General features: G+C 39.4%; 1 protein-coding gene across 2 annotated transcripts in view; it reads right to left on the reverse strand.

The window, feature by feature from the left end:
• The window catches only part of clvs2 (clavesin 2), a 44,253-nt gene extending 34,985 nt beyond the window's left edge, over window positions 1–9,268 (reverse strand). Inside the window, exons 1-3 of one of the 2 annotated variants that reach the window (XM_040017590.1) lie at window positions 8,585–9,268; window positions 7,881–8,488; window positions 4,183–4,357 (exon numbers count right to left, since the gene is read on the reverse strand). In XM_040017590.1, coding sequence (XP_039873524.1) covers window positions 4,183–4,357; window positions 7,881–8,269 — 564 coding nt within the window. In that variant the 5' untranslated portion in view covers window positions 8,270–8,488; window positions 8,585–9,268. Of the gene's footprint in view, window positions 1–4,182; window positions 4,358–7,880 lie in introns of both variants that reach the window. The other variant, XM_040017589.1, reaches the window with a different exon arrangement.
• Between the last annotated feature and the right edge of the window lie 3,774 nt (window positions 9,269–13,042).

The raw sequence follows: 13,042 nt of genomic DNA on the forward strand, positions 1-13,042 counted from the left end.
AACCTGCTCAGACTGAAGTGACTCACTGACTGTTTAACAGTATTCAGATCTCTCTCTGAGTGTGTGGGAATGATTCAGGCTTAATTCTGCTGTACAGAGGCTGAAATGCAATATTTAATGCATTTGCTAGGTGTTTATTTGGATTAAAAATTATTATTTGGGGAAAATTGTGCCACAAATGCAATTTATATGCACCTAACTTGCACCACGATCCTTTATTAGCTTTTGAATTTGGGTTCATTTAAAAGGCCCTCTGCTCCGAGTATACTGGAGTCTTCTGACTTTTAAACAAGAAAAGTATGTAGTTCAGGTTTTAAGTAGTGGTATGTGTATTCTCCTTATTATCATTTAGCAAAATTTACAAAAACAGAGAAAACTACATTTGTAGGGTCCTATGTATTTTTAGCTGTGAACTAATACATATTTGTGGCTCGAATGAATATTCAACACACCAGGACAGCATTTGTTTGTGTGACTGAGTCAAAACAAACAAGTGTAAGAGTGTACTCGTGTTATTCAGGAACATATTAAGGTGGCACAATGATGGATTTTTTAATATTGTTTAGGCTTTAATGTAGCTCAGTGGGACAAAGAAATAAAGCATATGAGGCACGGGACACATGCACAAACACAATAACTGTTCGCAGGATACATTGGTACTTTATGGCATTTGTGGTAATTAAAAAAAAATGCTGACAATAGGAAAGTAAAGGCCATAGGCCATCAGAAATTATATTCTTCTTTTCATATCCTGAGAAAAATAAGACTGAATTGATCACCACAGCCATTTCGATTTCAGTGTCTAGTTTTTCTTTTTGCATTTTATTTCTCAAAGTAAAACCAATTAAACCACCTTATCGCACCTATTTTCTTTGTTTTCTGCACCAAGCGACGAGCATCCATTCGGCCAAGCAGTCGCACAGTTAGGAATGACTCAGGGCTCAGCTAATAGCTCCCATCAATAATTCAGGCTCTAATCTGTGTCTGGAGAGCCGTCAGAAATGTGTTATGTATGGACTCATCACAGTGATGCACTGGCTTGAGTCTACAGTTATTTCCTCCGCTTGAAAAAAGGGAGGATTTTTCCCTCACCAACATACCACATCAACTGTGTGCTGACAGCAGAAAACTAATGTTTACAGAAAGTGGAGGAGGTGGAAAGGAGCATCAAAGTATCCGGCTAAAGAAGAAATGCACTTTGCTAACGTCTTTGTCTTTGTGGGGATTAGTAGAAATGTGACTTTAGGGAGCATAGTTCAGTCTCTTCTAAGAAGAATTGCTGATTAGTTTGCAAAATAGCAGGATTTTGCCAACTAGTGACAATAAGACTAGTCACCTATATTTAGACCAATGAGAATTTGGCCAGATGGAAGTATGTTGACCAAACAACTGACCAGTGAACTCTGAGATTATCTCCAACACATAATTCATAAGAAAAAAGCAAAGGGTTAATGATAATTAATTAATTCATTCTATCATTATAATGAATAAAAAAGTGTATAATTCTGTATAATTTGGTACAAAACCATGATATTAACATTACCAGACCACTGCAACCCTAACCACCCTAATATACACGTAAATACACACAACAGTTACAAAATGCTTTTAGGCATGTAAACAGCTCAGACTGTTCAGACTGCTATAAGCTGATAAGAGGGCAACAGTAACTCAAATAACCACTCATCACAACCAGAAGAGCATCTTTTAACATACAACACATCAAACCTCTAAGAAGATAAGCTACAGCAGTAAAGTCCACACCATCACACTTATCAGTTATGAACAGGAAACTCAAGCTGCAACACTGGGTCACCAACACTGGATGAGAGAAGCTTGGAAAAACATTGTCAGGTCTGAGAAGTTTTGATTTCTGCTGACATTTGGATGGTAGTCAGACTGTGGTCTAAACAACATGAAAGCATGGACCCATCCTGCCCAGTTCTGATGTTGGATCTTGGCACATTTTGAGCCCTTTGCTCCACCTGAGCATTGTTTAAATGTCACAGCCTACCTCAGTATTTTTGCTGACTGTTTCCATCCCCTTCTGACCACACTGTACCCATCTTATGACAGCTGCTTTCAGCAGGATAACACAACATGTCATAAAGGTCAGATCATCTCAAACTGGTTGTGCCTGACAATGAGTTTGCTGTACTCAAATGGCCTCCGCTGTCACTAGATCTCAATCCAACAGAGCACATTTAGGGTGTGGTGAAATGGGAGATTCACATTGTGGATGTGCAGCCAGCGTTTATGTGGCTCAACACTTTTTTGAATCTATGCCATGAAGAATTGAAGCAGATCTGGGAAGGTGAACTTAACAAACTGTCCGCTGAGTGTAAATTATACAGTGAGAATTTCATGTTACTGATCAATGTTTCCTGTCATTATTTGAAAGAAAATCTTCTGTTTTCGGCTTGGTTTCCAGAATATCAGAAGCACCGGTTCAATCATTCAAAATGTAGCTGCGAAAAGTCACCAGTCATTACAGTACTGGATGATTTCTACATTTTATTTCTCTCTGAAGTGAAACATATATATTGTCATCATGCTCAAACCCCTAAAATCACAGGTAACACGACCAACAAGTCTCCCATGGACCAAACAACAACAGCTGTTGCTATGGAGGCCTTTTACACAGTACCAACTACAAAGGTAAGGTAATTTGATAACCGTCATTACTCTCAGCCTTCTTTATATTCAAAAGAGGGTTTGATGCAGGTCCTGTTTATCAGCAGCAACATTAGATTTTTGGAAGGTAAACACTCTGTTCTCACAGAGGTATACGGAAAGCTTCTGTCGTGCTTGTTTTACCCTCAGGGAATTTGCAAGAAAAAACCACAGGATGCAAATTAAGTGTAAAACTCAAACGATGCAGTTGTGACACTTTGGTATCCATCACAGACATATCAGGTAATTTCTCAGACCACGCTGCGTCTCACTCAACACTTCCCTCAAGAAACACTTCCGCTTAGATTTCACTTTGACTAATGGGGCTCAACACAAATTGGCAGATGATTCACAGAGATGTCGAGAAAGCAATAACAACCTCCCTTATCTATGTACACACACACACACAAATTTTTCCAAGATTTCAGAGAACATTGCATTGACTTTCATTTAGTTCATTCAGAAGTAACTCTTACTTACCAACCATCCCCATATTACCCTTTGTCCTAACCTTATCTTAAACTTTGATGTATGTTATGGGCACTTTGTCCCCATAAAGAAGACAAATCCCCTAATGTGACTACAGACAGATTTATGTCACCACAACACGAGTAATTGTCACCCAAACACAGCAATAAGCAAGACCTTTCCTCTCGGGTTTGGCTAGTGACACGAGGACAGCGCTATATGCTGCCTGTGAGTCTTTTCTCCCGTAACCTATTTCAGTAATAACGTTAAAGGTGTTTGTGACGGCTAAGAAGACTAATGCGTTTTCATGCCATGAAAAAAATCTTAACTATACTAATATAAATGTCATATCTCACTTCATTTCTCTGTTTACACGATAAAAGCTGGAATACCACCTCTTATTAGCAAACTGACAACCAGTAAAAATCACTTTTTTTTACATCATCTACCTGCCAAATGAGGCTTGAAAAGAAGAAGAAGAAGAAGAAGAAGAAGAAGAAATACCCAGCAGTGCGTAATCAAAATGGAAATGTCATTATTTTTTTCCTCATGCGATTTAAAGAAGCTCACAGCTTTAACACGGTGCTTGACTTGTTCCTAAGTGGAACATTTCGACTGCAGAGAGGATGATGGAAAGAGGGCTGGAGGTTTGTTCCGGTGCTGTAGCAAAATCAAAAATAGTACTTTAGAGACAAGTAAAGCTTACGATTTTACAGAAGAGGGAAAATAAAGTTGGTCAGGGACAAGACTGTAATTGTAGAAGCTTAGAATATAGGATATTTATCCTATTTACTGTGTTAATCGATGTATAAGTTGCTAACTTTTTGCTCTAGTGTCAAATATATTCAGGAAATAAGAATAATTTGCCACTAACATATTAGGACATTCGATATGATTGTAAAGTGTGAAACAAAATGAAACTAAAGCTTTTCGTACAGGATTTAAGAACAATTCTGGTTCAGGATCAAATAAATCATTTTCATGTTTCGGGATGCAAACTGCAGCTCTGGAGTCAGAGTCAGATCCAACCCAGCTCCTTACCTGTAGTCCCTCAATCGCCAGTCGCAGCATGCTGGGAGTCAGTTTGGATGCCTGCTTGAAGGTGAAGTTACTCCAGTCAATGATGAGGATGAAGCCGTTGACCTGCAGCTCGGGGTCTTCTATCATAGATTCCAGTGACAGCAAGATAGCCCTCAGTATGTCCACAAACGTGTATCTGAGACGAATGTAAGATAGCTTTTAATTTAACAAAATAGCAGAACAGATTTTACAGTCATGAAGAGAAATGAAAAAAGTATATATATTGAGGGTTTGACGAGGTAAGGAGATGAAGGACATTTGTAAAGTTAAAAGTTGAAAATATCAAACATCTCCCAGCTACACTTTCTCAAATTCGAGGATTTATTGCGGCATTTGATTGCAAGATAAAAAAAAATCTCTGGTTTGAGTTCTGATTAGATGGGTCAACACTGCAGACATCAAACTCGCTCATGACAAACTCTGATAAAGCCTTTGACATTTGCTAACATTGACTAAAGAATTTATTAAATAAAAAATGTTACTTGAATCAGTTAAAAGACAAGAGTGCTGAACTGCCCTCATTCATAAATCTCATGAAAGAGCTGTAGACGTATCTCTGAATCAGCCTGACACAACTTTGTCAGTAAAATTTATTGATAACCTTCACTCAATTTAATTTGGTCATGAATTAATTATAGGTCTTTAGTTCCTTTGTGCCACAAAATGGTTGTGAAAAAGCTCAAATGTATCTGCTGGGTGTTTTCAGGGACATTTTAATTGCTGTCATTGGTGACTGTGTGGTCCCTGGTGCTACTTTCGTCCATCCCTGTGGGTTTTCATCCAGCTGATACCTCAGTTGCTTCACGTACCTATTTAACACTTGTGCTTTTTTTCCTGTTTGTTGTTGCCCTTCATTATCTTATCTCGCTCTTCATCTTTCTCTGCTTCCTTATCAAGAAACCTATTGCCTTAGTCTACAGATAATGTACTTTTTAATTAGCTTATCAGGCAGCAAAACAGATGTCCTTTTCATAATTGCGGGCACAAGTTGAGGCGTCTACTAGTTGAGACTACTAATAATATATCCAGAATATCCAACATAGCTTTTAAGTCTTTCTAAACTGCACTGGACAGAAACAAAAGCATAACATGAAACACCCAGACAGATCTCACAAACTGATTCATGTTCAGAGAGGAGTGATCAATCATTTATTTTATTTTAATCTTATGAATGCAATTAAAACTTGCAAACTTTTTCTACTTGACACCACACTAAAACATAAAGATTTTATCACACTATGTGTAGTTTATGTGATCAAAGTCATGCGAAAGCGAGCGAGATCTGTCGGGTTATTGTTATTTCCTTGTTTTTTATTAGATACACGGTAAATTATTTGTTGTGTAATCAGACATATGGAACAGATGGTGGACGTCTCTACAGATTCTGGTTATATCCAAAACAATAAACAAGCCTGATTCTATATTGAAGCCAAATAAACTGCAACTTAGAGCTTTAATATGAGTCAAGTTTCTAGCCTTGAACCAGTCTGGCTCAGTCTGTGCTGTTATTTATGAGACAGTAAAGCACTAGACTCTGTGAATGAATAGTGACAGTAATACAGACTAATGAAAAAATATAACAAAAAAATACACAAATGCTGTCTGCAGACTCATCCCTAAAATGTTGAGGAAATGTAATTTCAGCACTTAATTTTACATTAATTTGTTATTTTATTGACTAAAATTGTAAGGATATAAACACAGAGTAATGAGGGGTATCTAACAGCCCCTATGTTACTGAATTAAGTACTCTGGCACCACTTTATCGAAAGCGTAAACATTCATATCTAAAGCCTAAAGTGCTTTGAGTGCTCCGGTAGAGTAGAAAAGCGCGATATAAGAACCAGTCCATTTACCATGTTCTATTTAAACCTGTTACTATCTGATAGTTGTAATTACAAAGATTTTCCCCTGAAATAAGCCACAGTGGGTGAATAAGCCAGGCCCTGAAAGGTCTTGAGATGATTTACAGTATAGGGCACATGAGGCATATGATGAATACAGGATGTGACAAACACGTGCAGGAAACCAACACTTCATTTCAAGGCGTCATAAGATAACAAGACAAGGCCCCAGAACACGAGACGTGGGTGTTGTTTTCTGGGTTTAATCTGGTCAACCAGCCATTTAAACGTATTTATACATTGAAACTAAACTTATTTGGAAAGTGAAAGGTGAAAAAAAAAAAATATTTTATGGCCATTGCAAAGAACTAAATTCAACCTAACATCAGCTTTTCATCAACTCATGGTTACCCACTCTGTAATTCTCTGTTGATTATACCGAAGGTCTGAAACTAAAATTGGGTTAAATTTGGTTTAGACCATTATTTAGACATACAGATCACACCTAGCCTTTTTTATTTCTTCAAATAAGCAAACTTAAAAAAATTATTACTGGCCCCAAGAAACAGTTTAAATCTGCTGAGGAGATTGCAGAGAACGATGTACCATTTTAACCAAATTTAGATGTAAACATTTTTTGTAGCCATGTCAACAAAGTGAGAAAATGCCTGTAAAAACTAATTTTAGTATTTTTTAGACATCTATAAAAGTCTTTTTGGTGTCTGTTAAACTGCTTTTTACTGGATGGGAAGGTTCTGCTTTACAGTCATGCAAACATGCTGAATATATTCACTGATTAGTTTGAACATATTAGTAGTATGCTAACTTTGTTACTTAGCAATAAATGCAACAGAGCCTGTATAAATCTTATATCAGTCAAAGACATTCAAAAATAAAACTGATCAGTGTAACTTTAGTTTACTGCCTGACATTATTTGGTGATAAACCAAAGTAAACTGCAAGGAACACAAAATTCTGCCTGTGTTGTATCTACAAAATAAAGATTTGATCACCAAAATCGAAATCAAATTGAAAACAGTTCATCCTGAGGGAGACATACAGTCACATCTTCAATGGCCTGCTAAACTATTACAGCTCAGTTTTTGTTTTTTTGTTTTTTATAGTTGTTTGGATATTTAAGTCTGGGGCAAAACTGTAGACCAGGTGACCAGAGCCATTTCCCCAGCTTGGGTAAAAAGACTAAAAACCATGCAGCCAGACTTGAGAATATTTGACATTGTGTATTTATGCTGAAATAAATTATAAATAAGTACAAACTGTACTGTACACCCTCCCCCCTGTCCACAGACCTCTGGTGTGAGGCTGTGATTTGTGATTTGGGATAGGCTACCTCTCAGTCCTCATTAAAAAAAAAAAGGTATTACACTTCATCATCACACTGCAGACAGTGTGCTGTGACTGGACACAGCCCAGACAGCACCTTTGGGATGAACTGGAATGCTGACCCTGAGCCAATTAGTCCAACATCAGTGGGCCACCTCACTAAATGTCCTCCCATCTTAAAATCCTTGCCAGGAAATGAGCTCAGCATTTACACAGTGTATGGGTGATATATATGGATATTTAGCTACATGTGTTTTTATTATTTTGGATTTCATACTTTTACTTTAATATTTCCATAAAGATTATTTAGTTGGTTAAAGAGTTCTTGTATTTTCCCTAGTAAACAATGGCTGTGTGGTGCTGAATAGACAGTTCCATAAACCAGTCTCCACTTTATAAAGATTAAAACACTGATTTCTACTCTCCAAAAGCCCTTTTTTCTTCTCATTAATAACAACTCCTCTTTGTTACCTGCTCTGGTCCCAGTTGGCAGCGAACAGGACCAATATTTTCCTGCCATATCTGTCCAGATTGGAGAGCACGCCAGGGAAACCATCCTTCAGGGCCTGCTTAATGCCCGGGTCAGTTGCTTTCAAGTTCTTGAACATGTCTAGGTTTTGCTGTCTGTACTCAAAATACTGTGCCAGCAGCCGGAACGCCTCGAAGTGATTGAATTTCCTGGCTCGGAGGAATCTGAGGATAAACGCATCGTCTGTCCTGAGGAACCCGATGTCCGGTCTGGTGATGATCATGTCCCTGACCTCCTGGATGTCCTGGTGTAAAGTCTCAGGGTTTTCTTTCAGCTCTACCTTGGCCTTCTCCAGGGTCTCTGGAGACAAACCAGCCTGTAAGTGAGTCATCTTTTGCAACAGCTGTCCCTCCACGGGGGATCACACCACACCAGCTTCCAATGAAACACCAGTACAAATGGTTACCCCCGGAGCAGCAACAGGGTAAGAAAGTATACTGAAGTGTTTTCTTCACGCTTTCCTGATCAGTAGCTGACTTCAGATGGAGGCCTGCTGCTCTGTAGACGTAATCCACCCTGAACTGGCACACACGCAGCTGCTATGATGCTCCTGTGATGCATAATCAACATATGGGCCATTCACTTTTTGCGCACAGAAAAAATTCAGTTCCACCACAAAGAATTTAACTTTATCACAATTTCCCACCATGTATATCATGAATCAGGTCCTCCAGCCTTCAGGCGGTACATCCAACCTGCTGATCCGGGCGGCCTGAGCTCGGAGTCGACAGACATCCGCTTCCCTCCATGTCAGAGCCTCTCCTCTCTTTCTCTCTCTTTCTGTGGCACAATGACGACGACAGCATCACCGACTCCCCGGCGTCGCTCGCGGCGGCCAGGCAATGCGGCACGACCCTGCAGCAACCTGCTATATCATCATCATCATCATCCCTCCGCCTTCACAACGCATCTCCATCCGCCGACCGACCAATACTGGTGCTGGTGCTACTGGTGGTGCCGCCGACGGCTTCGCCACAGTCCAATCGAAGCAGATTTGGCCGCTTTTTTCTGCGTCTACATCCCAGTTTTACTGATCTCCGCTGCTCGTCCACATAACCCAAAAACTGGGTGTGAATTTAGGTTTCTAATAATGTTCATGAAAGCCCCAAAAGAGGGAATCCAGCAGCACAGGTGTCCCGCAAGGTTTTGTTCCCCTCCTGCCTCCGTTTTTTTTTTTTTTTTTGAAAGGGGTGGGGTAGATGTGTGCGTGTGGGGGGATTGCCGTCTCCGCTCCGCCTGCTGCTGTTGCTGCTGCCGTCTGTTCGCCGGGAAAGTGACTGACAACAAGAGTCTGTGATCCGGTCGGTGTACGGTCACCACCGGCGGGGAGGAAGGGGGGAAGGGGTGGGGGTAGAGTGTAAGATGGAAAGACAACAGATGCAACGAGGAACGAAGGGAGGGGAGAGAGGGCCAGGTGGCAAAGAGATGGAGAATAGCTGTAAAAAAGGATGCTCAGCGGAGGAGAGAGCAGACAACTCAAATGAACGGGTGTAGGGCAATAAGATGAAGGTAAATGCTGAAGACAGGGAGGGGTTCTGGGCTTTGGAGGCCCGACGGAAAGTTGGGAACCTCTATGTCACCCTCTTCTTTCTCTGTTTCACCTTAAAGAACCGTTTGTGTGTAGGTTTTATATCTGAAATTATGCACAGGTTAACTTTAATTTGCATTTAACTTTAAATTTAATGTAATTTTTGATGAAGGAAATGATAGAAAATGTGCTGTAGCTTTGTATTTTTCCTCGCCTTTCTGGGATTTCATAAGAAATATGAACTAAGAATCATAATGAAGACTTCACTGAATTAAAATCTGTCCTGTCACAAAGCCATCCTGTCCTGGGTTCTTGTTTGTCTGTGTTTTCTGTACATTTTTATCTCCATACTGTATATCACATATGTTCTAAAGCTTTCTAAACACTTTTTATAAAAAAAAAATACTTAAAGTGTTTGATATTTCATTTACATTTCATGTGAAATCAGTGCAAGTTTTAAGGTAATTTATTAAATGTCTTAAATAAAATATGCATTCGCTCATTAAATGCTATTTGGAAGAATGTAACCTCGTCCATGGGTTATTTAAATTCCCCCAAAACATCAAAGAATTGACCTACAAACCCTCCCATCTGCTCATGGTGCAGTTTGAATTTCTAGAGTGAACCTGTTTTTTTAGTTGTTGCATTTTAGAGTTATGTGTTATCTACGGCAGAAAATAAGAATGACAGTGCATCAAATATAAAATCTGTTAGTGTCATGAGGATAAGGGAAGAGATCACTGCTAAAACTGGCGACATGAATGCAAACAGCAGGCTTTTCCACCAAAATAACCTCAGCTTCTAAGCATGAGTTCAGTAATTCATTTCCCCTGTTGTTCTGATCATTCCTGGCTTTTTTCTGCCATCGTACATGAAATGCATTAAATTCTTCCTGCAGAAGAATTTATGGCACCATCAACTGCCTCATTAACTCAAAATATCACTCACATAACAGCTTGTTTTAGTCGGTTTTTAACATATTCTTTTGTAGGTTCATGTCTGCCTGGGGGAGGTCTCACACTAGAATAAAGCAACAAGGAGCTGGACGAAGGGAAAGAGGAAGGTGTTAGTTAGAAAGATGCAAGAATGGACAAATTATGAATTATTATGTTACTTATTTATTACTTGTGTAGTAAAACAGGTCGTATAGTACATGGCTGTTTGTTGTTTTATGACTGAAATGCTGTTGATAGTTATAATAGCAAGCTAGAGGGTTGTATGGGGGAAGGGGAGTGCAAATGAATAGATGAATGTGGAGAGTGAAGTTGGGTGGGGGGTGACAGGGGTGACACCTGCTCAGTGCTGACCAGACAGCTGCACTTTAACAAGCTGAATTAATTTCTATTGTATCTGCCTGCTTGTCTCTCTGCCGGTTTAGTGTGTCACTGCACACGGTCGAGTGCGCAGCCCAGTCACCTCTGCTGCTGCCTGCAAAAGCAGCACAGTCATGACAAAAATGCAACAGATGAAACAAGTAGAGAGTATCTGTAGTTCATGGCTACAAAAGTAGAATAAAGTATCCTTTTGGGGGGGGGGGGGGGAGAATGCACTTAGAGTCTTTCTTCTACTTGATTTTTAAAAATCAATAGTGACATTTTTTTGTTTCCTTGTTGAAGAACTACACCTGCAAAAGCAGAGCCTGTGTGGTTTTGGCAAGAGTAAACATAACTCTCTCTCACACACACAAACACATGCACATACACAAAATCCCCTAACATTTCGAATGTAGATGCATTTATTTTAAGTTCTTGTCAGATGACTTTTGCATATGTTGAATCTGAAGTCGGCAAATCAGCAAAGCATCACATCCATATGCACCACTTTCATGCTTTGATGTAATTTTACAAGTTTAGACCATCCGTGCTTGTGTTTTTATAAGGTTGTGCATTTTAATTATGGGTTTTCAAAAGTTGTGATGACTGTAGAAACCCAGAATATGACTTGATATGGCTATGGATATGACACCTACATATAATTATGAGTTGTTGTTGGTCTCTGTTACATTTCTTTACACTCTCTGTATTTCTCAATGTCGCTGGCCTCCCTCCCCACAGGCTGCGCTTGGAGAGACCTGGATTTAAATGGTTGAAACCAAAAGAGCCACTTCATGGCTCTAGATGGAACTCAGTTTTGCTGCTTATAATAAATTCAAGAGAATTTAGCAGATGGCGTAAATGCACACATCTGTCAGAAGTGAACTGTGTAAACTTACATTGTTAAAGTTGTGGTTCTATTTTCTCACACCCTCGTTTTATCTTTGAACACTTCAGTTCAGATGCTGTCACTATGAGAGGAAATGCATGTAGAAAAAAAACATTTAGAAATGCAAATAGGTCTTTTAAGCCTTTAAGTGAAAAATTCATCTTTCAGAGAGCACATTTCCTCCTGAATTAGCACAAATGAAATGGCCACCCACTCACAACAAAACAGGTCCAAGTATGTTATGATGCTCTGCAGGAGAGTTCTCAGCCGTGCCACCTCTTGGCTTACTTTTTCTTTTTTACATTTTTTATGCTACAATATTGCCACATCACTCATGCACCTGCTGTCTAAAGTGTACATTGGAAGGTACATAAAAAGCAATCATTGGAAGGTACCATGTTACTGGGGATGGTTACAGGGGCAAATCCTTTATGGATGGTTGGGGGAGTACTGAGCAAGTAACAGGCTCCCAGGGGAAGCGATGGGGTTGCAGTGATTGCCCTCAGCTCTAATGGGTTGGTGTAAGAGCAAATTGAATGTATTGAGGACAGACATTAGACATTACCTCTGGTTTCCAAAGGCCCAGCTGCTATTTTCAGACTTGATTTGCCTTTTAGTCTCCAAGGACCAAATAGCTAATTAACAAAATGGAAAAACAAATATTTTCACGTTTCAGCTGACCAAGGATTCTACTGCTCTACTGACCCTGCAGGTGAATGTCCTGCCTTTTCTTTTTAAATGTCGGACAAAGACAGACAGAAGACAAATGTAAAGACATCTAATAATAAGATGTAAATGAGCTACATGCAGCTTCAGTGCTCTTGGCATTAATTCTCCAAAGTCTCTGGACCTCCAATACAGGGATACATACTCTCATTCTGCACTTTTATCATAGCAGAGGGCAGCACTGTCTCATATAAAATCTCAGCTGGTTCACTGCTTAGTGACTCAAGACTAAATACTCAAACCATTCACAGACACCTTGTGTCTTGTGCATGACAGCATTGTCATCCTAGAAGAGATCAATCCTATAAGTAAGTGTTTCATTACTCAGAACAACTTTGTGCTAATCTGTAGGGACTCTTTCCTCTACGGGGACAAGTGAATGTGAACCATTCCAGCAAAAATATAAGCACAAAGCATGAGGATCCCACCAGTATTGTATTTAGTTTCTTCTTTAATATATCGAATTTATGTTGTACAGCATTTGTTTGCTTTGGCATCTCAATGATTCTTGGAACTGCTCTATGTCATTTTAGATTTATTTATATCTGCACATAGATGTTAAATTGGGGGATGCACCAGAGGATTGCAAAGGGTTTTGCAAAAGGGAAAGTGCTAAAAGTTGTGATATGGCATTTGAAGCTTGAGATA

Source organism: Simochromis diagramma, unplaced genomic scaffold (genome assembly GCF_900408965.1).
Source record: "Simochromis diagramma unplaced genomic scaffold, fSimDia1.1 OVJJ01000802.1, whole genome shotgun sequence".
Classification (NCBI taxonomy): domain Eukaryota; kingdom Metazoa; phylum Chordata; class Actinopteri; order Cichliformes; family Cichlidae; genus Simochromis; species Simochromis diagramma.